Raw genomic sequence first — 27826 nt, forward strand, 5'->3', positions numbered from 1 at the left:
CCTGTTTCAGGGAAATAGTAAAATCCGCAAGTGAGCTAGAAGGCTATGATTAATGGCAGGGGTGACTTGACTGTTCTCAAGGTTATCTTTCTATTCATGTTCGGTCTTTAAATGGAACTGGGGAGCCAGGAAGGAAGAACACTTCCTTCATATTGGGATTGTGCATTTTATTTACTTGTTGGCAAACGTTCTGATTAGCATTTGTGTGGTTATTGATTCAAATTGATTTTTGTAGAAAATGGTACTGCAATTTCACTAACACATTAACTAGAGAGTGGATTCAATATAAGATCCAGTTGTCTTAGAGTCTATATAAAAAGGCGGGCTATAACTCGTAGGGTCCAGGGACTGGGTGTTTCAATGAGGCTGCGTGGTAATGAATATTTATCTGTGGGAAAGCAGCTTCTCTGCATGCGACAGTGCATGTGCTCTTCCTTGGTGCTAAATAATGGATATTTGCATTAGAGTAATAGTGTACATCTTTGTCTCTATTTTTTTTTCCCTGAAAAATGCTTATTACTTGAATGTTACAATTGCTTTTTAGTAGGGGTAGAAATTTACGAAGGGGGAGAATTGTAGTTGTGAGGTTTGGAAGTGCAGAAACTTTTTTTGCACTCAGTTAAAAGTAACTGACCAATGAACGGAAAGGCATCACTCAGTATGTTTTGAACAGGGTTGGGAATTCACAAGGTGGGGTGAGTGGGAGGAAGTATGGGTTCCTACCTTGTTGAAATGGAAACTGAAATGTGTTAAAAGTTTGTCTTTGACTCATCTCTCCCAGTGAAAATCATTTAAGAGAAAAAATGGAAACTTTACCTTGATTGGACTTTGAAATAAGGTGAAATATGGAATGATAGATACTCACTAAAATGTGAATGGAGCAAATATTGTCTTTCCAGGTGTAGAGGGGATTTTGTTAGGTTTTTATTTTCTTTAGTGTATAAAATGAAATATGTACTCATCTGATTGAAATGAGAACATCATGACTCTGCTTTGTTCCATTTGTGAATGAAAAGTAAATGTGTATTAATGAACCTGGGAGACTGCCTTTCTCTTTCTCATTGGTTTTACGTATCATTTTAATACCAGTACTTCCTCTCCATTTCCAGTCTCCAACCTGTGTTAAAAAGTAATGACGGAGCCCTAACCGGTTTGGCTCAGTGGATAGAGTGTCGGCCTGCGGACTCCCGGGTCCCAGGTTCGATTCCGATCAAGGGCATGTACCTTGGTTGCGGGCACATCCCCAGTGGGGAATGTGCAGGAGGCAGCTGATCGATGTTTCTTTCTCATCGATGTTTTCTAACTCACTATCCCTCTCCCTTCCTCTCAATAAAATATATTTTTTTAAAAAAGTAGTGACGGAATTTGGATTTGAGCTTTCAAAGAATGCCTGTTGCTTATGTGCTATATGTTTATCAGAAAGATGACTTGCTTGACATTGCACAGCAAGTCCAGGTGAGCAGTAACAGGCCACCGGGAGAGCCTGGTTGACTTTGCTTTGCTCCTGAGTTGCATGAGAGGGTCCGCCTTAAAATCATCACACTGGACCTATTGACAGTTTAACTTTAGTCAGTTAGCCCATTTACATGACTGAATGAAAGAATTTTCTGAAAAGCAGGAGTAAAGATGTAGATATTGTTAGGCCTAATGCAGTCCCTCTAGTGTCTGCTGTAGATGCGAATAGAAAAGGCATAAAAAATAAAAATCATTTACCTCAATACACCCGTTTTAAAAAACCACTTACCACCAGCTGGGTGCTTCACGTACATGAGCTTTGTGATAACTGTGAGGTAGGCCTTATCCCCATTTGTCAGTGTGGAAGGCGAGTCTCAGAGTGATGTGTGTGATTGGACCACGTTACTATTTGCATAGCTGTGAAGTGCTGGGGCTGGCACAGATTTGTCTGATTCCAAAATTTTACACTGGAATGTTACTATTTCTAGAGTTTTCAATCTTCATTTTGTTCGTGAAACTTGACTATTGATATCTGGTGTATAACTTGTTTAGTCATTATTTCAGAATAAAAAATGAAATACCTGCCAGATGTGTGTAGGAGGGGAAATTGCATTCCCTTTGCCAAAATGAGCTCTCTGAACCTGAAAGCTAGTGAGATTCCTCAGTGGCGTTTCTGCAGTGAGTTCCGTGGCTGTCTACTGACATTTGGCATGTGCAGGGCCTGCCTGGTGCTGGGCAGAGAGAGATGAACAGCACAGACTTGCTACCTGCTCTCAAGAAGCCTATTGTAGTAAGTAGACCTGCGAGCAAAAGTCCAGACCGAACCACAGTGTCCAGTGTGTATGCGTAATAAAACTCGGAAGTTAGCCAGACCTGTATGTGGTTTTAAAAAAATGAGAACCAGTTTAAACTAGGACCGAATCCTCAGCATTTTTTAGGACAGCTGAACTGGAATATCTAGATGTGTTGGCCCAGGCTGAACCGCATTGCCCTGTCAGTTGGTTCAGGCAGCCAGACTCAACCAGCTGGTTGTTCACATCAGACACTCAAGAGTTCAGAGCGTGTAGGGTATTTTCTAAGGCTCCAGGACTTCTGTCGCACAAGAGTGACACCAGTGTTAATACTAGTACAGTGTCGGCCATTTATTTTCCACTCCTTATGGCTGTGCCGAGCTACAGGCACAGGGTTATCTTATTTAATCCTTTGTGGAGAAGTTGTCTGTCATGCCTATTTTGTCTATGAAGTTGAATTGAATTGTCTAAGGCTGCACATTTATTTTAAGTGGCAGAACTGAGCAATAAACCAAAGTCTGGTAACTGCAAAGCTAATGTTTTAGTCCCCATGCTATAGTGACATCAACTTGGCAACTGCCATTTTTAGGTTGAAACAAATTCCTCTCTTTATTTTTAGTGTTAAAAGCCTAAAGCTAGTGGACTCGAATGTAGAGGTTCCACGTTAGTGGGCTGACAGCTTTTCTTGGGAATGCCACGGGCAAGCTCTTACTGGAGCGGCTGTTGATAGCTTTCTGCAGGGGGAGGACAGATTACGCGGAATGACAGCGCGGATCACGAGAATCACGTTTAGTGCCTCCTGCCTAGCTCCAGTGGAGATAGGCTGGACAGTAATATACCTTCTTGGCAGCTGCTTTGCTGTTTCTCTTGACTTTGGATGTGTACAGTGAGCACAGTGGTTTGAGGACACCGCAGTGGGAACTTAGCTACCAACCGGAGAGGATACATTTTAGAGAAGGGAGACGGCTTGGTGGACAGAACCCTGCCTCTGGCGCATACTAACTCGAATTCTACTCTGGTGCCTGCTGCTCTGTAGCTCTGACACTAGGCAAGTTATTTGCCTTCCTGACCCTCAGTTTCCTTATCCCCCAAATGGAGGTAGTTTTATCAACTTCAGAGTTCTGTGAAGTAGAGGAAGGTAACAGCAGCCTCCCTTGCTGATTGCCTACTCTTCCGGGGACAAAAATCTATTTCTTTTCCTGGTTCCCTACTCAAGAAGTGAGAATTCCAGTCTTAGAGTCTCAGATCCAGGGCAGGGTAAGGAAAAGAAAATTAAGACCGTGCACATGATGTGGCCCCTGCTGTCAGGTGTTCTCCTTTGGTTACTAAAAAAAAATCAAAAAAAATCCATTGGTAATCTCCCCACTCATCACCACCCAGAAAGACATTTGGTCTGTCTTCTCTCTGCCTGTTGGGCAGGGAAGAATCCATCAAATCGTGCAGGTTCTCTATGTTGTTATGGTGATGATAATGATTATAACCGTGGTGTTGTGACTGCACCTCGCCCAGAATAACTCTGCATTTATCTGTTTTATATAGCAGAGCTCTTAGAATTTTTTACGTAAAATCTTAACTCCTATGGAAATTTTCACACACACAAAAACAAAGAAACATTCAAGTCAACTTTGAACAAATTTTTAAATTAAACTGTTTTTAGCTCAACTTTTCCTTCTCCAACTTCGAGTTTTAAAGCAAATCTTAGAAAGCTTAAATAAAAAAGGAGTTTGACAAATCACTGTTTTATGTCAGGATTCAAAAATTTTTAAACAAGGTTCAAAGATTTAAAAATAATACAGTTGTACTGAAGGTTATAAAAGACATGTAAAGTTTCCTTCGATCTCAGGTCTCACTTGCCAAAGTATCCCTTACTGGTTTCCCATTATTTCAGAAAAAAAAGCTTTAAAAATTACAAACAGAACCATACTATATATTTATTACTTTTAATTAATAACTTTTTCAATTAATAATATAAGTTGATCATTTTTTCATATCAGCACATAAAACCCTACTGTTTTATAGCTATGTAGTAGTATTTTATCATATGGCTTTGTAATTTTTTAAAAAATATATATTTTTATTGATTTAAGAGAGGAAGGGAGAGGAGAGATAGATAGAAACATTAATAATGAGAATCATTGATTGGCTGCCTCCTGCACACCCCACACTGGGGATTGAGCCCGCACCCAGCATGTGCCCTGACTGGGAATTGAGCCATGACCTCCTGTCTCATAGGTACACGCTCAGCTACTGAGCCACGCCAGCTGGGCTGTAAATTTATTTTTTTGTATTAATATAGCCAGTTCCTTATTTGAGGAACTTTAGGCTTTAGTGTGTGTGTTAAGGAATATCAGTATTTTATTATTAAGTTATCTGTATAGAGACAAGTTTAATAATCTCTCCCACCCCAACAGATGTAAATGGTTTGTTGTCTGCCTTTCTTTGCATATTTGTTCTCTTTGTTCATGGGAGGATATGTAACTCTACGATTACAGGGAGTCCTCCCTCCCCCCTTTGGTCTCACCCTATAATAACCAGAATGCAGCTTTCTTTATTTCCTTTTTTTTTTTTTTTTTTTGCGTTGAGAGAAACATCAATTTGTTGTTCCACTTATTTATGCAATCATTGGTTGATTCTTGTATGTGCCCTGACCTAGGATTCAGCCTGTGACCTTGGTGTATGGGGATGACACTCTAACCAAATGAGCTACCTGACCAGGGCCTTTGTCCTTAATATTGTATTGCAGACCTGTCCCCAGATTCATAGTCTGTAAGCCTTCCACCAATGGCACCTTTATCATTTGTAGGTTGGGAGGAGAGAAGGAGAGGACTGTTATTTTTCTTTTTTGAATTACAACATATGTATAGAAAAGTGCAGAAATCTTAAGTGTATAGCTCAGTGATTTATCACAAAGTAGGCAATGCTTTATTTATGGCTAAATTGTTTTCATGGAGGGTAAACCAGTTTAGTTCAGTCATTGTCATAGCTCTAGATAGCATTTAAAAATATTTAAGTTTTGCTTAAAAGCAAATATGATTAAAAATAACCTGCACTTGTTTACATTTCAATTAATAATAAAAATGACATATTAACATGATGCATTAAGACTTTCAGCCATCATTTTAAATCACTGCATAACACTCTCCTTAATAGATATATTACTGATTTTTTTTTTTTTTTTTTTTGTCAGAGAAGTCGGGGGGTGATGAGTGCCGTGCAGATGGCTGGCGGGTGGTGAGGGTGACCCCTTGAAAACCACTAGGAATCTAGGGTGGATGAAGTGTTGAGGGAGAAAAGGTGGGGTTCTATGTATCATTAGGGGGGTCTGGAAGGATGAGGGCAGAGATGAAGTCAGAGTTGGGGCCAAGGGAGGAGGAGATGGGACTCTATATTACTGATTTTAAGAAACCCTCTCTTCTGTATAAAGACTGCTTTGCTTTTTGAAACATTTTAAGTCATATTGAGTAGATCATTTTTGTACCTAAATATACTTATGTGATGATTTCTTAGGTGAAAGAGTGTGCACAATTAAAACACTTTAGGTGGCTAAATTATACTTTAGAGAGGCTGGCTCAAAAAACCGCCAAACCCCCCAAAAACCAGCCCTAGCTGGTTTGGCTAAGTGGATAGAGCAGGGGTCCTCAAACTTTTTAAACAGGGGGCCAGTTCACTGTCCCTCAGACCTTTGGAGGGTCGGACTATAGTTAAAAAAAACTATGAACAAGTTCCTATGTACACTGCACATATCTTATTTTGAAGTAAAAAAACAAAACGGGAACAAATACAATATTTATATTTGCATGTGGCCGGCGGACTGAGGGGTCCCAGGTTTGATTGTGGTCTGGGGCACATGCCTGGTTGTGGGCTTGATCCCCCTTAGGGGATGTGCAGGAGGCAGCTGATCAGTGGTTCTCTCTCATCATTGATGTTTCTGTCTCTCTTTCCCTCTCCCTTCCTCTCTGAACTCAATAAAGATATATATAAAAAAATAAAATAAGTAAAAGAGGCGCTGGGTCAAGTTATACAATGAAAATAATATAATGTCATAATGTACACTTGTTTGCTTGTTAGTGAGGTGGAATGTACATACATATTTATTGGCATTTCTATTGTTTTATGAGTTATCTCTTCATTCCTTTTCCCTATTTTTTAATTGGTGACTATATTTTTTTTAAAGTATGATTTGTAGGAAATCTTATTGCAAATATTTCCTCCAGCTTGACATTTGCCTTTCAGTTTTGCTTATAATGCTTTTTGCCTTGGAAAAAGTTTTGAAAGAAATTTTACCTTTTATGTAATCATACTCCTTTTCTTTGCTATTCCTTTTATGTCTTTGTTTTGCATGTAATTCTTTCAGTTTCTCTGTCATTTATATTGGTCTATGCTATCTGTTAGGGATCCACATTCTTTCTAAATGGCCAACCTGTTTTCTGATACAGATTTTCTCCAATTGCTTGGAAATTATATGCTCATGTTTCACTTCCTTGTATCCAGTGATGCCCACTCCTAGAAGTCTTTCAAGCTCTTGCTGTTCTTGCTTTCCTTAGGATCATCAGTCAGCACCCTCTGTAGGCCTTTGGTCCCACGCTATGCTGTCTTTTACATATAATCCTAGTTTCAGAGTGTCTTGTTAATGGTGAGGGCTTTGAAAGTTTAGTGCCAAACAAAGATTCGTTTTAACATTTTTCTAAAAGAATAATTTTTATCTGTTCTTGTTATAATTGGAAATTTTTAAAAAATCATTTGCATGTCATATTTTCTGGAGTCAGGGTGACTTGGTGGTCAGCAAGTAAATTCCTATCTTGCTGAAATGAAAGTTCTGATGGTGCCACCATGTCTGCCTAGCATCCAAGAAATCACACGCATTTTCTGTGGAAGAGCCTCTGCCGTGAGAAAATTAAACCTAAAACTGGTTTTACTAACGGTTTTAATTTATGGTTTCCAGAACAATGCGTATGATGGATAAGGTTTAACAGTATAATTTGAGGATAGGGAAGTGAGTAAATGGGGTTCAGACCACATTAAAATATGTCTTTTTACATTTTTCAACAAAAATGTGATATGCCTCATTCTACGCATGTCTGTTATGATGTTTGTAAAACAAATGCTGGTTTTATTTATTTCTATTGCTTTATGTTGTTTTGTTTATGGGAGTAACCCTTTTTCTTTTTTTTTTTTTAATATATTTTATTGATTTTTTACAGAGAGGAAGGGAGAGAGATAGTTAGAAACATGGATGAGAGAGAAACATCGATCAGCTGCCTCCTGCACATCTCCTACTGGGGATGTGCCCGCAACCCAGGTACATGCCCTTGATCAGAATCGAACCTGGGACCTTTCAGTCCGCAGGCTGATGCTCTATCCACTGAGCCAAACCGGTTTCGGCGGAGTAACCCTTTTTCATTGGTATAATCTCCATTGTAGTGTTTTTTGTTGTTTTGTTAATCCTCACCCAAGGATATTTTTCCATTTATCTTTAGAGAGAGGGGAAGAGAGGGGGAGAGACAGAGAGAGAGAAACCTGAGCAAATTCAGAGAGAGAGAAAGAGAGCTTGTGACTTGCCTAAGGGCACACACCTACTAAGGCTTTAACCTAGTCTCTCTAATCCAGTATACCTTACTGCTTCTTAAAGTAGAAACTATTGTCATAGAGATGATTATTTTAAGTTGTAAACAGAGTTTTCTAGATCTTAGAACAATTACACAATAGGAATGCAACTTACTATACCTGTAGCTTACACAATCAAATACCTTTTTCTAGAGGCCTTCTCTAACCACCCAATGTAAAATAACTCTACTTTTCACTCAGTTCTCGCACCCTGCTTTATTTCTGTTTTCTGCATAGCACTTAGCACTGCCTGGAATTATAGTCCATGTTTGTTTTTCTCTCTGTCTTTCTCCCTCACCAGTTCTCTGAGTTCTTCGAGTTTAAGTGTTCATGTGAGTTGAAAGAGTACCTTGAGTATAAATTGTTTGCTTTGAAGGCTAGCTTGTGTTTTCATTTTGCTTAAAGATACTCTTTCTGATTATACAGTACATGCCTATTGTGGAATGTTGGGGGAAAGGTGGAAAGGAAAATGACAAGTGATTTTCAATTTAGGGAGTGCCACTCAGTATTTTGGCATAGCTTTAGTTTTTAATCTGTGCATATGTTTTATTTTATTTGTTTTTAATATCTTTAAGATAACTTAAAAAAACCCTGTGTTTTTATTGATTTTAGAGAGAGAGGAAGAGGGATAGAGAGATAGAAACATTGATCGGCTGCCTCCTGCATGCCCCCTATTGGGAATTGAGCCTGCAACTGGGGCATGTGCCCTGACCAGGAATTGAACTGGTGACCTCTTGGTTCAATGGTTGATGCTCAACCATTGAACTACACAAGCCAGCATATGTTTTATAAGTGGGGATTATTTTAAATATATTTTTATATGTACACATGCACACACATACAGAGTGTGACCCTTGAACAACATAGGTTTTAATTGCACAGGTCCACCTTTACATGGACCCCCCCCCCCCCCCCCCCCCAATACTGTTTTTTCTCCATGGTTTGGAGTTTGCTGATACACAGGGTCAACTGTATACATTGATCTACACCATTTTCTATTTTAATCTTGAGCATCCTCGGATTTGATATTCGAGGAGGTCCTAGAATCAGTCCCCCTGCGAATACTGAGGGACAACTAAGTTTTGGGGGAGTCAGAAGTTATACATGGACATTTGACTGTGCCAGGGGGACAGTGCCCCTACCACCTGCATTTTTCAAGAGTCAACTGTACTTTTATATGCAATATTTTATACTTTATATGCTTTGTGCACTTGTTCAGGATGGTTAAGTTAATGTTCTATTATTAAAAATTTCTCATAACATAATTTGAAAGTACTATATAATGTATTTTACAAACATCCCAAAATGTGTCATTTTTCTGAGTGCTTAGAATCTTCACTTTTTATTACTAAAAAACTAATCACCATCTTTGTGCATAAAATGTTTGCCTGCATTTTGAACTATTTAGGCTCTATGATAGGAGATGGGCTGTATATCTTTTGTCAAACTGTTTTCCAGAGGGTTGACATCTCATTGTACTCTCACTAGGATTGAACAGTATTATTTTGGAAAAGTTTAACAAGCCTTTTTAAAGTGATTCAGTTAAAAAAAAAAAGTGATTCAGTAGTGTAGTCTAAATTCACAAGCCTCTTTGCCAATGGCAACTCCCCTCTCGGAGCAATTTGAGTATATGTTGAGTCAGCTAAGGCCTGGCTTACTAAAAGATCTCATACTACTGGATTGCTTGGCCAAGAAATAGAACTCCAGACACACAACAGCTGTGCCAGCCTGTGCTATCCTTTTGAGTCGCCTGGGTGCTCTGACTAGAGTTCAAAATCAAGATCATTCCATTAGAAAGAGGTTATTCCGAAAATACTTAAAGCATAGAATCACTCATACATCTTGTGCAAATTTCCAACTGCCAACTATGTGCCATGCATTCTGTTAATACAGAGAACCAGCTGTCAACCTCTGTGGGTAGACTGCATGTGAAGACTCATTTCCCTATTGTAGGGAACCTTCCTTCTACCCCACCCTCCATTTAGAAAGCCAGGCGCCACTTGGAGTAAAAGGCAGATGCTAAAGCCTTCACCTTTAAGGCCACAGGAAATGAAAAATTAGGGTCAGAGTAATGGTGGGCAGAAGAAACTGTCACCTAACTAATGACAAGAAAAGACTTTGCCAAAAGCAGCATTGCTCAGGGGCATCTGGCAGAGTCCACAGGAAAGGGTGGGTGTCATCCAGTAGTGAATGGCCTGGGGAAGACACAGGGACCTGTAGTGCCCGAGCTCAGTACTGTGAGATGTTTACTAATATCATCTGATGGTGGTGGTGAAAAGGGGCACAAAAGATTGCAGCACACTTTTTCCTAGGGACTTGATCCCACAATTTGAAGCTTTGGGTGTTAATGTGAACTATCTATTGAAAGATTGCTTTTTATTTCTTTTGAGGCCGTGCCAAGCTTCGTTGTAAGTTACAATACAAAGTGGATTGAATGCTTTCTCATGCTCCAATGTTTCAGTGTGTATTTCCTCCAAAGGAGGGTATTTTACACAATCATAACATGAGAAGCAACTCAGTAAATTAACATCGATGCATCTGCATCCAGCCCTCAGTCTCTGCTCAGTTACGTCTGCGGTCCCAGCAATGTCCATTATAGCAAAGGTATCAGTTCCGCACGACGTGTTGCCTTTACCTGTCAGACTTCTTTAGTTTCTTTCAGTCCGGAAGATTTCCTTCTCAATCTTTGCTGGACTTTTGTGATCTAGATACTTGATTACAGATCATTATTTTGTAGTATGTCTGCCAATTTGGATTTGTCTGTTGCTTCCTTATGATTAGATGTAGGTTATTCATCTTCGATAGAAACATCACAAAAGTAATGCTGGGTTCTCCTTGCATCCTGTCTGGCGGTACATGGTTTTGGTTGATCTCTTTACTAAGAGTGGTCATCTTGATTCCTTGAGCTAGGTGGTATCTAGCAGCTCTCTTCACTGTAAACGTAGGTCTTTTCCCTTTGTAATTAAGTGTTTTGTTTTTGTGGGGAGGTACTTTGAAATGATGTAAATGTTCTCTTTCATGAAAAGTTCATTTTATTCATTTGGTCTATCTGAGCAGACTTATGGTTTCCTATTTTATTCAGTGAGAAGCATCTGTTGTTATCATTTATTTTGATGGTCAAAGTTTGTCCAGTGGGTGCCCTTTCAAGCTGGCTCCTGTATTCTTGTGATCTGGCCTCCTAATTCTTGAAGCACTTCCTTTCTGCTGCAACACAGATGCTCCAGGCTCATCTTGTATTTCCCCCACTCAGCCTTGGAGTCAGTCACTTCTCCAAGGTCCCTGATTCTTTTGGTGAAGAATGGGATTTAGATCTGGGCGGTATGTGTGCTCAGTGTGCTATTTAGGATGTCATTGCTTCCAGGCCTCTTAGCCAGTCGTGTTTGGTAATGTATGTATAGTTCAGTCTCTCTATATTAAAGAAGACTCCCTCCTTTTCTATGTACTAAAAACCAAGTTCCCAATGATGTCTCCATTCTAGCCTTCTATAAGGTAATAACCCTTTTCATATTCATAACTCTCTTTTCTCTAACTGAGAAACCCGGCTCCTATTTTTCACAGTATATATTCTTGAGCAGTTCTAGAATGTATATTAAATAGTTTTAGAATTGCTCACCTATATCACTGAAAAATAAATGTACTAACCACACTGAATTTCTTTACAGTTGAAACATGTTTGTGGCTATATAGTCTAGCTATTGAGTTCAAGAGTCACTTGGATTAGTTTTCTTCTACCATTAAATGTGTTTATGTTATTCATTTGAAATGTATTTAGGTTCATTTATTTCTGTTGATATTCCATCTCTCCTAGTTCTTGTTGATTTTAATTTTATTTGCGTATATAAAGCATTTAATGTAGTTCTCAGAATTAAGTCAACACAAAAAGTAATTCTTTCTGTCATTTCCCCTTCTTCCATTCTTTCCATCCTATTTCCACTTAGCAAATTTCATTAGTTTCTGATTTGTCCTTTCTGGGTTGTTCTTTAAAATATATTTTTATTGATTTCAGAGAGGAAGGGAGAGGGAGAGAGAGAGAGAAACATCAATGATGAGAGAGAATCATTGATTGACTGCCTCCTGCACGTCCCCTATGGGGATTGAGTCACAACTCAGGCATGTGCCCTGACCTGGAATCAAATTGTGACCTCCTGGTTCATAGGTTGATGCTCAACCACTGAGCAACACCAGCTGGGCCTTTCTGGTATTTTTAATGCAATAATGAACAGATACACTCTTTCACACTTTACTTGTTTCACCTAAAAATATACGCTGAAAATGACTCTATTTCAGTCCATAGAGGCCTTCCTTATTCTTGCTTCAGGCTACATAGTTCTCTATTATTTTGATACCATAGTTTACTCAGCCAGTATCTAATGTATGACCATGTGGTTTGTTTCCAGTGTTTTTGTGTTGTTGTAGTTTTAAAAATTACAACCAGTGTTCTAGTGAATAACCTTGTGCATATGTATTTTCTTTTTAAGATATTTTTATTTATTTCTGAGGGAGGGAGCCGGAGAGAGAGATAGAAACATCAATGATGAAAGAGAATCATTGATCGGCTGCCTCCTGCAAGCCCCCAGTCGGGGACCAAGCCCACAATCCGAGCATATGCTCTTGGCTGGAATCGAACCTGGGACCCTTCAGTCTGCAGGCCGACGCTCTATCCACTGAGCCAAACCAGCTAGGGCTGTATTTTCATATTGTTACCTAATTATAGTGTAACTTCAGGGAAAATTCCTGGAAGTGGAATTTAGAATTGCTCATCTATGTCACTGAAAAATAAATGTACTAACCACTCTGAGTTTCTTTACACTGGGGTTGCTGGATCATAAGGTAAATGCAGGATCGAAGGTAGTGCTGGATCAAAGTTTAAAACTACTTAGTAGTTCTGTGGGATACTGCCAAATTCTCCTCTGGGCATGCCTGTTTCCTCCCTGTTCCACAGACAGGGTATTTGCCAGTGTTAGGTAAGAAATGTGTGCATCCTTTTAATTACAAGTATGAAGAGCTTTTACTTAAGGGTCTTTTAAAAAAAATACATATTTTATTGATTTTTTACAGAGAGGAAGGGAGAGGGATAGAAAGTTAGAAACATCGATGAGAGAAACATCGATCAGCTGCCTCCTGTACACCTCCTACTGGGGATGTGCCCGCAACCAAGGTACATGCCCTTGGCCGGAATTGAACCTGGGACCTTTCAGTCCGCAGGCCTACAGCGCTCTATCCACTGAGCCGAACCGGTTAGGGCTAAGGGGCTTTTTTATATCTGTTAAAAGGTCCGTGTATATCTTTTCCTCATTTTCCTATTGGGACTTTGGTAATTTTGACCCCCTCAATTAAAAAAATTTTTTTTTTAGGCATGTAAGTTCTTTTATCTGTGACATACGTTACAAATACTTCTTTCCAGTTTTTCACTTACCTTTTGACTTTGTTCGTGGCGTTTTTAAAGATATTGCTATGTAAAAGTTTAATATTTTTATATAGCCAATTCTTTCTATCTTTTCTTTTATTACATCTGAATTTTGACTCATAGTTAAATAACATTTCCCTGCACCCAGGTTTTAAAGAAATTCACATGTCTTTTCCCAGTACTTATAGTTTCACTCTCTAAATTTCTGAGCAATTTGGACTCTCTTCATGTATATTGTGTTAAGTATGGATCTAATTTTATCTTTTTCCAAATGGCTAACCATTTGCCCCAGAACTTCTTATTAAAAGGTTCCCATGATCTGAGATGTCACTTTTATCATGTACTAAATCTCCATATGTACTTGGATCTATTTATGGACATTCTGTTCCGTTTGACCAGGATTGGCCAAACCCAGCCCTGTTTTTGTAAATAATGTTCGATTGGAGCATGTCCACACGCATTCATTTACATATTGTCTGTGGCTGCTTTTGTGCTACAGCAAAAGAGTTGAGTAGTCGTGGCAGAAACTGTAGGCTTTCACAGCTTAAAATATTTACCCTCTGAATACAGAAAAGGCTTGCCCGACCCCTACGTTGAAGTAATTGTGTATTTACATACCATAAAAGTACCTCATTTTTAGTGTCTTACAGTGCATTTTAATGTCTTGTAGGGCTTAATTTCCCCTTGTAGTTTTTCTTTCTCTGTTTTTTCTTTTTTTCTTTTCTGAGTACTCTTACAACTTGAGTATCAACTTGTCTTTTTCCATAAGGAGCTTTTTGTGTGATTGTTGGTCATGTGTGAAATTTACAAATTAGGGTGACCTATCATTTTTATAAATGTTGAGTTGTCTTGCTGAAGAACAAGTTATGAAGAAAATAATAGAGAAACTTACCAAAGAACTAACCAATCCACAGCATGCATCAAACCAACCTAGTTTCCCAGGGAAGTTGTACCAAATCTTCAGAGGGTACTCAGGCCAGAGCTTCATAAATTGTTCCATAGCATTGAGTTGAAGGAAAACTTTAATTCTTTTTATAGGAATTATTTCTAGTTTATCGTCTTTTGATCAGAGACCATTATTATTTGACTTTTCTCCTTTATGAAAGTTACTAGTTCTTTGTGACCTAATACCTGACCACTTTTAATAAATTTTTCACGTGTGTCTCTGTTAATGGTTGAAGGTTGACATCTTTAAGATCTGCCTACCTTCTTGATTATGTTTATCCTTCTGAACTTTATTTTTTTTTTTTCTCTTGATCTGTCTTATTGGGAGTTTTCTATTAGTATATTTTTAGTCCATGCCATTTTGCATATCCTTCGGTTTCTCTCTTTTCAGGGTGTGTTTTCTTTGCTCTTTTATTTTTGAAATTTCCTTTGAAAATTAGGAAGGTTGTATTTTTGTCCTTTTGATTAGCCTTTACTTAATAATTTTTTAAATGTCTCTAATTCTTAGTTTCTTATTTAATATCTTAACAATTTTATCTATCTTTAATGGTATTCTTTACTTACCACCTATTTCCGATGCAGTAATCAGAGTTTATTTCTTCTTTCTGATCCCTTCTTTCAATTTTTAAGTTGCATTATTTGTACTTTATCAGAATGTATGAAATATTATTCTGCCCTGATTTTCATTTTGCTTTATTCTTAAGTCCATAATTAATTATCTTAAATGTGTACCATTAAATTTTTTGCTAAAGTTTTCCAAGTATTCTCTTTGTTACTTAAGAAGGGCTCAAAAGATACAAAATTCCCTGCCCTGTTACTTATTAAAGACTATTTTCTATTGCCTTTTGATATAAAATCACTGCTGTACACTTTCTTTACTAGTTTTTGCAGCGTGCTGCTCCACTAATGCTTGCTTTGAATGTTGTTTTCAAGTAGTTTGATGCCAGTCTAACTCATTCTCATTCTCATTCTCTCTCTCTCTTAAATTACTTGGGACTGGAGACTGTGAGAAGTTTTTTCTTTATCTTTAAAATCTAATTTTCCTAGGCTATCTCTTGGAGTTTGATGCTGTGAGCCAATTTTTCTTAGTATCTAGAGACCCTTTTTACATATGGTCTGGTTTTAAAGATATTACAGCTTTATTAAGATATAATTTACATACCATACAACTTAGACACTTGAAGAAGTATACAAGTCATTGATTTTTAGTGTATTCACAGAATTGTGCAACTATTAGTGCAGTCAATTTAGAGCATATACATTACCCCCAAAATGAAACCTTTTTAGTTGTCACTCCTCATTTCCTCTCATTCAGCCCTTGGTAACCACTTGGATGATAATTCGAAATGCCATTTCTGTTTCTTTATTTTAGTGCATGCGTGAGTGTGCGAGTGTGTGTGTGTGTGTGTGTGTGTGTGTGTATTTAGAAACTCCAATTGCCGGGGTCCAACCCCAGCAGGTCCAGGGGTCCCCAAAGGTGTGGACGGAGTCGGCGAAGAAGGAATGACACGGAGACAGTGTTCAGTTGATCAGCAGCCTAGCCAGGATCTCCAGCCAAGTTCTGGTCTGGATCTCCAGAGAGGTTCTGCTTCGGATCTCCAGCCAGGTTCTGTGTCCATGTTCTCTTGCTAGGTTCTCCAGCCAGGTTCTGTCCAGGTTCTCCAGCAAGGTTCAGTCACCAGGTTCTAGTCAGGTTCTCTTGCCCATTTCTGTAGTCAGGTTCAGTCCAGGATCTTTTGCCATGTTCTCTCCAGCGAAGTCCTTCTGTCTCTAGTTCTGTCTAGGTTCTGTCTTTCTTGGTTCTGTCTTCTTAGTTCTGTGTTCTAAGTTCTGTATTCTAAGTTCTGTGTCTTGCTGTCTTGTTACGTCTGTATTTATACCAGTTGATTCAATCCTATCAATCTCTATTACAAAGGTTAGGGCGTTTCTTATCTCCATTCCAGGGAGTAAAGATTATGTAGCTTAAGCATGATTGTTCATAGTTAAAGTGATTAATTACCCGCCTGGCACTTAGTTAAGAGGTTTTATTCCCTCCCTAACTTCAGGGGAAAATCCATACTTGGGGAAACAACCTTTCTCAGAGACCTTGGTTAAAACACATAGTGCCAAGAAGGTGAGCAAACATTTTAAGGACAGTATGCCATATATGCCAGGTCCTTTGAAACAGCAAGGATGGACCAGCTCCCGGCATCCAATTATACATAGGATCTTCTTTGTCTTCCATGTCAACTACTTTATCTCTGTCCTATTTTGCTTCTTTATCTCATTTTTATTCTCTTACGTTATTTTCCTGCTTTTCGTCAATGCCTTTTTATATTTTTCATTTGAATTTATCATTCTTGGGCATTGTAATTTACTTTCATTTATTTTGTAACTAGAGGCCTGGTGCACAAAATTCGTGCACGGGTAGGGTCCCTAGGCCTGGCTGGCGATCAGGGCTGATCGGGGCCTTCTGGCTGCTGGCTGGGGCCTTCCTTTGTTCTATGCCACCCTGGTGGTCAGCGCACATCATAGCAAGTGATTGAACTCCTGGTCGAACTCCCGAGGGGACACTTTACATATTAGCCTTTTATATATATGTGTGTGTGTGTGTGTGTGTGTGTGTGTGTGTGTGTGTGTGTATATCCCTTTTAATTATTTATTTGAGCTAAACCTTTTTTTTTCATTTCTTTTTGCAAATTTTGGTAGATTTCTGTTCTTAAATTTTGAATATATGATTCAAGGCATCTATATCTATCTATCTATCTATCTATCTATCTATCTATCTATCTGTCTATCTATATAAAAGGCTAATATGCTAAGTGTCCCTCTGACCGTCTGGTCGCTATGATGTGCACTGACCACCACGGGCAGACACTCAACTCAGGAGCTGCCGTGACATGCACTGGCCATTTACAAAGAAATGGGACTGCAGACCTGGCGCCGACAAAGTAACACTCGGCTTCCCCCAAGTGGGACACAGGCCCCACCACCACCCTGGAGCAACACCCACCAAATCGCAGCCAAGGCTGCCAAGACCCCATGGCACAAGATGCAGCCCACTGCCCAGTCCAGCCTGGAAATGGTGGCTGTGGGCGCCGGGTAATGACGTCATATAGCAATGCCCGGCTTCCTCTCCCTAGCAACTAGCCTCCTTGGGGTTTCTTCAGCCCAGGAACGCGACTTGCTTTATAGCCAGGTGCAAACATTTTACACTTTAACCAAAAGTCTGAAACGTTTTCACATGCCTCATCTCATTTGATCCTCACAGAAGTGAGTAGGTAGATTAGAGATTCAGTAGAATCCTATTTTCTTTTCATTAGCTGGAAAACGGAGATTTAGAAAGTTTAGAAACTTGACTGAAAAGAAGTAAGAAATGGTGGGACTTGAAAATGACTTCAGGTTTTCTCACTTCACAGAATATAGTCAAACACTGCTGCAGCTAAATATTTTAGCTTTTGTTCTCCCTGCATGATCTATAATAATAATCTGCTTCATGTTGATATTTACTGCTGTGTTGCTGACAACTACCTGAAAGAGAAGTTGGGGTGCTTCACTGGGCTGGGAAAAGTTTACCTAAATTAGAAAGCAGGTCTAATTAAGCAAGTTTATCTAAATATATATAAAGCTCTCGCTGGTGCCAATCGCATGCATGTGTTTCAATTGGTCATTGTTGATCGTAAATTTGGTTGACACTTCTATTATAGAAAAAGGGCGATAGTGATATTAAAATATGTCTTCTAATTAATTTCCTTTCAACGTGCACAAATTTATGCACCAGGCATTTAGTTTAAAAATAACATTGAATGCTTGCTGGAACATATTTAATTCAGTTTGGAGTAACTCTTTTTGATCAGATTCAGTAAAAGCAGAATGATGCACTAAGGCATACATTGTATACAATAAGATCACTTCTCTCACACAGAACTATCATGATAGCATCTATTACTGTCCTTAGGAAAATTAAGGAAATAGTTATCGAAGTCCTCTTAATTATTTTGCTGCTACATGATTTTTATGATGGATTTAAATGTAATAATTTTTATTCTTATTACATTGTAGAAAGAAAACAACTGTTTTTCTCCCCTATAATAGTATTCGTGTGGAGGGAGGAGAAGAGATTTCTGATGAAGTTTAATGGTAGCCAGAGCTATTGTATTAAAAAATCAGGTGTACATAGGTGCATTCATGGCTCTCTTCCTTCTTGAGTTGCAAGATTAGTATTAGAGCTAGGGGCTGCTTATTTGTCTAAGCTCGTCCCTTCTTTTTCCAAATGAATGCTTTGGCTTTCTAATGATCTCATTTATCTCGGCAATATGTTGGTAAGGTTTAGTTGTAAGGGGAAAGAATTTTAGGCTAGATTAGGGGCCTTGGTGCAATTAATAAGAACAAAACAAAGGTGTTCACTTTGCCTCTGCCTGTCATTATTCTATGTACTTATCTTTGGCGGTTATGGCAAGTTGTAATTGGCAAACTGGATTTAGACTTTTCTGCTTCGCCTGATCTTAAATATATAATAATCTCTACCTGACTTCTAATTATATTTGAGATCTCCTCTGTATCCTAATGCTCTGTCAATTTTTTAAAAAAATGGAAAATCAGATAGTTTGGTCTACTTGATTAGTCCAATATGAAAAGGTGTTAAAATTTTGTTTTTCCTTAATATACTGTGTGGTATGTTATTAAGTACATAAAAGCACTCATTATCCTTTTTATACATTTTGCCTTTTAGTGATTTTAAATCACTTTTTAGGTTTTTTATTCAATGGTTTGACTTGAATAAGGTTCTCCTTGCAATGATGACTGCTTTCCTTTTAATTTGAATTTTCCTGTATATTTTTGCTCATTTCTTTTAGCCTTTTGGTGTAATTTGTTTCATGCTTATCTTTGTGGGCAGGGGAATGCCCAGATTCAATTTCATTTTATTTAAAAATGTTGGTTGCTGCCTGTTAAATTGATTTCGTAGGCTATAGCCAGCAGTTGGAAAACACCTAGATGTGTTTTTCTATATGGAAAGTACAGTGAGTTCTGAGTCAAACCAACCTAGAACTTGAGTGTCACGCCTCTCATTTACTAACTGTGTGACTCTTAACCAGTTACTTACTTCTCTGTTTCTTCTGTAAATTTGGAATATTTACTTATATATATTGTCTGAAGATTAAAAGACAATGTATTAAACAAGCCTAGTACAGATACTCAATAAAGTTAGCTAGTAGCACTTTTCATTATGTATCTGCCATCCTTAATGTCTTAAATCCCAACATTTACAAACACGGGAGAACGGCAGAGTGCCTCCATGGCTTCCAGATCCTGTGTAGGTTTCTTTCTGCTTCCTCTCAGGAGTAAAGCTTTTTGTATGAAAAATTTTACATTTATATGCATTTCTCATCATGAAACTCAAAATACAGACTTTGTAGCATTTTAAAAGTAGGAAATTTATTCCTCTTATATAGCTCTTCAAGTACATAATTTTCTAAATGAGATGTAGTCTGTGTTAGTTGGTGGCACCTACTGGCAGAAATAGATCACTGCTTAGAGCTGTTCTGCCTACACGCACACTAACCCACATAGCAGCCGGGGAAGGAGGATGGGGAATAGGAAAGATATATCTGGTATTTACCAAACGCGGGCGTTTCCTTTGTCTCCGAGAGTATTTATTTGTCTGGTCAAGTGGGAGGAGGAAGGAATTCTACCATGCTGTTGCCCTAGTCCAGTGTTTGCCAATATGTGCCGAGCTGTTAATTAAGAGATATTATAAGAAGGGGGTGTCCATCTCCAACAAACTTGGGAAAGCGAGGCTCAGCCAACGTAACCTGACTGTAATTATGAGATGTGACAGAGCCTTTGCTGTAAAGTATACTTAGGGAAGTATATTACAAATGAGGTGGGGATGGGCTTGGTCAGGGGCGGGAGAGCACTCACCCAGCACACAGCATTTGTCAAACTTAATGAGACCCTGGGACCCTTTTTCCTCGGAACATTTCTGTGTCACCTGGAATTCCTTTGGAAACGATCCTCTGATCAGTGTAGCTTGAGGATCCCATGGGCATCTCCTCCTGAAGGCTCGGCAAGAGAAGGAGCAGGCATTCGTTCTCGTGGCATTTGGTAGTTAAGTATCGTGCATGGGCTGGAGTCTGTCGTTATGGTACCGGTGCAGATTCCTTACTTAGGATGGTGCCACTACATGGACCACAGCATCTGGCCATCGTAGTGATTTCAAAGTAGATATTATAGTGCATAGATTTCCTGGGGAACTTAAAAGGAGCAGCAGACATGCCTCGGCTCTGTCCACTCAGGTCTGCTGTTTGGTCACAGACATGCTTTGCTATCTCATCGCATTTGGAATACCTTTGAGAATCTAGTGAAAGCTCTGGATTGTCTTTCTAAAGGCATGTTTGTTCGTGACTTGATGATATTTATAGCCCTCACCCACACCCCAAGCCCACGGATCTCTAGTAAGAACTCCTGAATTAAATTTCCCCAAATATGAATATAATGGTAAGCAGGACTTTAGCCCAGGATTTAGATATCTGTGCACTCCATGCATTGCTTGGCCATGGTGAGATCAGACTGTATTTGAAGAAGTTGCAGACTGTCACAGGCCAGAGAAGCCTGGAGAGGAAGAACGGCCAGTCCTGAGATGGTGGCGATTTAGTGTATCTTCCCAAGGAGGCAAGTTAAGGAGCTGATACCCTGACAGTAGTGGCTCTCAAGGGAAGGGGCGAGGTCCTCCCCCCTCCTCCGACATTTGCCAACTGGAGACATTTTTGGTTGTCACCATTAGGGCGGGGGCAGGGTGGGTAGCTTCTTGTAGGTAGAAGCCAGGGGTGCTGCTAAACATCCTATAGTGCATATGAGAGCCCCCGCACAACAGAGAATGATGGTACTGAGGTTGATCTGCCTTGGAGCCTAGCTGCTTCCGCCTGGACTGTGCCTCTCATCAGCAGGAGTGTCCGAATAAGGAGATCTGCATGTTTATTGACACGTGATGCTTCTTGGTAGAGATGGAGGAGGAAGGAGATGATGAGAGGGGTAGGAAGTGCAGACGCCAGGTTGGTTTTTCAGAGAACTTTCCTTTCCCAGAAGTGCTGGAGGCTTAAAGAGGACGTCAGCGCTCAGACCGGCATAGCTCATGGCTCCATGTGGGAAGGTAGATGTAGGAAACCACCTGCTTTTTTGCGTGGAAAGCTTATTGTTTTCTCTTACCTCACTCCTGACCTGTGACCTTTTGTCAGTTGTACCTGTCAAGAGTAAATGCCAAAGTGATTTTAAAAAGTGTGGCTTCTCTAAGGGACTTTTTTATTTTTGCCACTTCTCCTTATTCCCACAACCTCATATAGCAATTTGGGAAAGATGATGGGTTTAGAAAAGGTATATATTTTATTTACCAAAAGCGGGCTTTTCTTTTGTTTTCCAGAAGTATTTGTCCTGTGAAGTGGGAGGAGGAAGGAATTCTGCCCTGCTATTGCCCCAGTCCAGTGTTGGCCAATATATGCCGAGCTATTATTAAGAGATATTATTATAAAAGGGGGGCCCATAGCCAACAACTCAGGAAAGCTAGGTTCAACTAACTTGAGCTGATTGTTAAACGATGAGGCTTCCAGAACCTTTAGCATCCTAGTGAAGTGTATTGGGGGGCATGGGAGAGGGGCGTGCACATAAGTACCTGGCATGTCTTAAATGTAATTAGACCCTTTTTTCTTTGAGCATCTCTTGTGTCACATGGAGTTCTCTGGAGATGATGCTCTGACCAGTGTCGCTTGAGAGCAGCATTTCCCTGTGGCATCATCTCCTGAAGGTTCTGTGAGAGAAGTTGAGAAGATCTCTATAATGAAGGAACTCTTCCAGCCCCACGGGCTTTATTAAATACAGTTCTGTTGCATTGTATATCTTTAGCCCTGGCTGGTTTGGTTCAGTGGTTAGAGTGTTGGCCTCCGGAACGAAGGGTCTTAGGCTCGATTACCGGTCAAGGACTCATACCTTGGTTGCAGGTTCCCCAGCCCTGGTCAGGGCACACGCAGGAGGCAACCAATCGATGTCTCTTACATGGATGTTTCTCTCTCTCTTCCCCCTTCCCTCCTTCCTCCCCCTCTCTCTAGAAACCAATGGAAAAAATATCCTTGGGTGAGGATTTTTAAAAAAATTGTATATATTTATCCACTTTTATCAAGTCTTATGAAAATAGTTGCAGTTTTTGTCAGAGGGGTTGTTTCCTTCTCCACTATATAAATACAAACCATTAATCTGTTTTGGAATGAATGAGAGGAAGAACTAAATTTTCTCACGGCAAAAACAGTTGTTTCTTGTGTTTTCTCATGGCAAAAACAGTTGTTTCTAAAGGGTCTTCTGACTTTTTTTGTTTTCTCCCTGAGGAAATTACTAAGGTGGCTTAGGTCAGAATTGCTCTGGCTTATTCAGGCTCCTATTTCAGAAGTTTTTAGTTGAAAACATTATACATGTATACGTATATCTTGTACATTTCTTGGGGTCCCTGGCGACATGGGGGCGGGACCTTCTCACACTTCTTCCACTTCACATGCTCAACTCTTCATGTCTAGCCATTCTTTCTTCAGGCCACTCTCTTAGAACCCAGGACATTGTGACATTGCAAGGATGGCATTGTAACTACCGGTCAGACTGAGGAGCTGATGTACTGAGTCACTGTCCCTCTTTATTCATTTCCATAATGAAACCTGCCAGCTTCATTAATCTCCGGACCCTTCAAGCTAGCAGTAAAAGGAAAATTACATGGAGAGAGAAATACTACGTCGGTTACCCTATTCTCCACCTCCTTCTCATTCAGGATCACTTCTTGCTGCCACCACTCTAGACCCGTTTTGGACACTTGGACACACTGCCTTCCTCACTAGCTCATGGTTGGTTTCACATATGGAGCCCTGCCCTCCTGCCCCCTCCCCCACTGCAGACCTTGGTGCTTTGGGCTTATACTAGTAAGTACTTATTGAGGAAGTAGTGGGTTTTCTCTATTGACAGCCGTCTGGAGCGAGCCATTCTGTCAAAGTGTGAAGTTAGAAAAGCATTAGAAGGTACCACTTGGGGGCAAGTAGCTCTTCAGAGCAGGGCATGTCCAGATTTAATATCTGTTCAACATGCCAGCTCTGTGCTGGGTAGCCTCAGCCCCCACAACAACTCTGTGGTGTTTGTCCATGGCTAGCACAACTTGCTCTGGATCCCCCTTCTCTCTCTCTCTCTCTCTCTCTCTCTCTCTCTCTCTCTCTCTCTCTCTCTCTCACACACACACACACACACACACACACACACACACACACACACGGAGTGAGTGAGTGAGCAGATCTACCTTCTCTCTGGTTTTCAGAGCCTTTGGCCTTCCCTTGATCTCGAACTCCATTCCTGCCCAGAACCAGCTGTGTGACCTGCAGAGCGGAGCACCACTTTTCAGTGCTGACCCTGCATTGGGCATGTTTGGAAATACTGTATGGGTCCAAACATTTTACAGCTTGAACATAAAGGGAAAATCTTAGGCTTCTCCCCTAAAGGCAGTAGTAAATAGGATCTTGTAAATATTGATAACTTAGATCTATAGGATCCTTTGCAATAATACTATGGTACAGATATTGTAGTTTAAATGTTATACCCCAATCTTCTAATTTATAGGTTGCACCTATAAATGAGTTGTTACTCCTTTCTGAGCACAACTCTCCCATTTCCCCATCTCATTAAGTTTCCATTTAGCTATTAGATAGGAGCTTCAAAAGGGAAAATCCAATCATGTATAATCTCCAGTTAATGGGCATCTATTGAGCGACTAGGTCACCAGAAAGAATAATTACACAGTGCCTCTTTGTGCAGTAAACACAAAACCAAAAGCTAATGCATTCCTAAGGCAAGCCAGATTGTTATTGGCGCGCTGCATCCTCCCTTCAGGGAAAAGGTTGGGGCCCCCACCATGCTTGCTGGGGGAGATTGCGAAGCCATTCCAGAAAAACAAGGCCATCAGGGGAGGAAAGAGGAAGGCTGGGGGCTGGGGGCGCACCTCCAGGGTTTTGTCAGCTCTAATTGCTCATGTTGGGATGGGTTAGTGAGCAGCAGACATTCTAGGAAATGTTTTGTGCAACCATCAGGAACTTAGTGGGTCTCTGGGGCTTCTAGCCAGCAGTAAGAGAGTAACAGTGATGACGGAGGTGGAGCTTCAGCCACTGCCATAAGTCAGCCTGTTCTCAGTCGGCCCACCTTCACCTAAGTAAGACTTTATGCTTACTTTTCTGCATTGATTTATGAAAGATGAGCACAGCCCCCTTGGGCCAAAATAGTACATTAGCCACAAGCCACACTAGCTCTTGGGTTTGTTGGTACACTCTAGTTTGGGTTTTCAAAATTACATTTTGGTGTAGTTATTTAGGATTTGCAAAACTTGGCATAATTCAAATACTCTGTTTTTCCCCCTTAGAACACTTCAGTTATGGAGGATCAAAATGAAGATGAGTCCCCCAAGAAAAATACTCTTTGGCAGGTAGGAATGACTGCGCACAGATCAGAGAGCAGTTGACTCACTCTAGACAAGATGCCCCTCGGCTCATGCCCTCAGGAAAACAAGAGCCAAGCAGTTCTGTGTTTTTGCATGTAATTTTACTGGTTTCAGAGCTCACCCTGATTTATCCTCTGATCCTTAGGGAAGTGTCATTATGATGAATAGTAAAGATTTTGGAATTTTCACAAAGATGCTGAAGTGACTGTGGCCTAAAATGTTCTGTGCCCACTGTCTGAGTCAGAGATGGACAGTGGTGGTGTTCTGTCAGCAGCATGGCACCTACCGCACACCCGTTTATATGCACTGAGACTTGTGTCTCCCTGGTCCCATCCTTCTTCGTCATTTCCTATTGGTTTGCCCTTTTCTTCTAAACTCAGTCTCCTTCTCTCCGGGCTCTATCTCCGTTTGCCAGTTTTCCTCCCAACCCCATAGTTTTTTGTGGTGAGGTAAAGGGGACGGGGCATGATTTGAGGATTCCATCAGTCATGATGGTACAAATCATTTTTCCCTTCATGAGGGCACAAAGGCACAACAAATCTAAATCTGAAGAGAGTAATGTTTACAAAATTCTCTAGGTTCATTTGATCTGAAACAAAAGGGTAGATTAGTTAGGAAGAGTGAAGTATCCCCAACACATTTAAGGTGAAACGAAACAAAATAGAACAAGGCCAGGAAGCTCTTCTGGGCCCGCAGGTGGTTCGGAGTCTTGCCGGAGTCTTGCCGCTGGTTTGGGGACTGTGTGCAGACTGCCTTCTGTTTCCTCCTTCACATCTGTATCTGCAATAGGATTATCTTCACTTATTATTGATTTTGCAATTCAGTGTTAATACTGGCTTTCAGTTGTTCATTTGTCTGTCTTTTAGTCAACTAGTTAATGGTATACCAATGCTAGGGAGGGTAGATGGTTGGGAGCCTTTCTATAAATGAAATAACCCGTTTGCTTATCAAATGAGGTAACGGTTATGAAAGTATTTTGTAAAGTATAAAGCAGTACATAAATGCATTTCATCCTTATATTTAACCTGTTGGGAAAGCAATTATTTGGCAAGTTATTATGAAAAAGTATAGTAAAGGAGGGGAAGGAAAACATATATCGTTTTCTTTCTCAAGATTAGGCACTTTTAACATATTCATAAATATTCTTAACTTTTCCCTGGTGTGTTCACGTAAATTATTGTGATTATGCTATATAAAATTCTGCATCTCATCTTTTGTTCCTTAATATTATTTATAAAAGTGTTCTCTTGTTATTAAAATCTTATTTTATAAACTAATTTTAATGGCTACCTTATAGCACTTGCTGTAGATATATTATAATTTGCTTAAACCTGTTGCCTGTAATTGGGCAGTTCTAATTTTTCTGGATTATAAACATTATGGTGAACATCCTTATGCTTAAAAGTATCAAAGATGCTCCTTATATCAGTCAATATTGACCACAGAGAAGAATTTCACTTCATTTGATCGTTTTTGAGTGTTGATTTTTGTTCTGAATGTCTTACTAAAAGCAACATCAAAAACTTCTGTGTAAGGCTGCCCTCTGGTGGTGCCCAGTGTCAGTGAGCTGTCCCTCACCCAGTTTACAAGGGGAAAACATTCCTAGACGAGGTGGTTAAGATAAATGAGATGGGAGGTAAATGCCTTCTGACTTCATACCCCTGAAGGCGGACATAGGAACTTTCTTATTACAGGAAAGGTTTCTAAGATTTTATCAAGGATCTGGCCTTCCTTGGAAATTTACAAAGGATGTCTTTCTGGAATGGGTTCAGTCGACTTTCTTTTAGGGCACAAACTGTAACAAAAGCTCTTGCTTCTTTCTATGAAAGACTTCCGAGGGAAGCTCCTAATGGCATGATGGGTGTTTGTAATGCAGCTCTGCGGTTTTCAAGGTTCTCTTATGTTAATCCTTCTGGTATTGCACATGAAGGCGGCCATCAGAGGAGTGATGGGCAGATAGCTTGGCCAATGTTTGACAGAAGGGTTGAGGTTACTTTGTTTTTAAACAGGGAAGTTACTGAGCCTCATAGATCAGTAGCAGTTGTGGCTTCAGTCTAGGGATTTAGATGTTTTTATGTTATTGTCCAGGTGCATTGCATTTAATTTCAATTTTTAAAAAACATACTCGTTTTTCACCGTAGCCGGTTTGGCTCAGTGGATAGAGTGTTGGCCTGCGGACTGAAGGGTCCTGGGTTCAATTCCGGTCAAGGGTTTATGCCCAGGCTCCATCCCTAGTAGGGGGCATGCAGGAGACAGCCATCATTGATGTTTCTTTTCTTTTCTTTTTTTTTTTTAATATATTTTATTGATTTTTTACAGAGAGGAAGGGAGATAGAGAGTTAGAAACATCGATGAGAGAGAAACATCGATCAGCTGCCTCCTGCACACCTCCTACTGGGGATGTGCCCACAACCAAGGCATACCAAACTGGTTACAGCCATCATTGATGTTTCTATCTCTTTCTCCCTCTCCCTTCCTTTCTGAAATCAATAAAAATATATTTTAAAAATACTGGTTTTATACTAGGACTGTGTAGATTTGATGAGAAATGCAGTTAGTATAGGAGTATGGGATATCCATAAGCCTACTATATAAGGGAAAGAACCTTCTGAGTAGGTGAACAAAAGAAGGGAGTGAAAGTCTAAAGTTTTGCCGGCAGTTTTTAGGCCTGGCAACAATATGGAGATCCAAACTGTTTGGTAGAACAAAACTTTTTAACCTTGTATGCATATATGCATAACCCATGGACACAGACAATAGGGTAGTGCAGGCTGGGGTGGGGGGCGGGGCGGGCTGGAGGGGGGAAATGGGGACATATGTAATACTTTGAGCAATAAAAATTAAGACAAAATAAATAAAATGAAGCTTTTTAGATGCCATTGTTTCATGTTTCTCCGTTTGATAGACCAGCGGTTTTCAGAGCATGGTCCTCAGTGTCAGCATCACTGGGAGCTTGTTGGCAATGCAGATGTTGGGCTCCACTCCGGACCCAGGAGTCAGAACGTCTCTGGTGGGGCCGCCAGTCTGCATGCTAACAAGCCCTTTGTTATTCTGATGAACACCCAAGTGTGGGAACCTTTGGCATAGACCAGTGATGGCGAACCTATGACACGCGTGTCAGAGGTGACACGCGAACTC

General features: G+C 40.0%; 1 protein-coding gene across 8 annotated transcripts in view; it reads left to right on the plus strand.

Moving 5' to 3' along the window:
• The window catches only part of FBXW11 (F-box and WD repeat domain containing 11), a 105549-nt gene that overhangs the window by 42565 nt on the left and 35158 nt on the right, over positions 1–27826 (plus strand). For 4 of the 8 annotated variants that reach the window (XM_036313272.1, XM_036313275.1, XM_036313274.1 and 1 more), the window contains one exon: positions 24611–24673. The exons of 3 other annotated variants lie outside the window; for them this stretch is intronic. In XM_036313272.1, coding sequence (XP_036169165.1) covers positions 24611–24673 — 63 coding nt within the window. Of the gene's footprint in view, positions 1–22939; positions 23058–24610; positions 24674–27826 lie in introns of those variants that run through there. One more of the 8 variants, XM_036313276.1, reaches the window with a different exon arrangement.

The sequence above is a fragment of the Myotis myotis genome, unplaced genomic scaffold (assembly GCF_014108235.1).
Source record: "Myotis myotis isolate mMyoMyo1 unplaced genomic scaffold, mMyoMyo1.p scaffold_m19_p_6, whole genome shotgun sequence".
Classification (NCBI taxonomy): Eukaryota; Metazoa; Chordata; class Mammalia; order Chiroptera; family Vespertilionidae; genus Myotis; species Myotis myotis.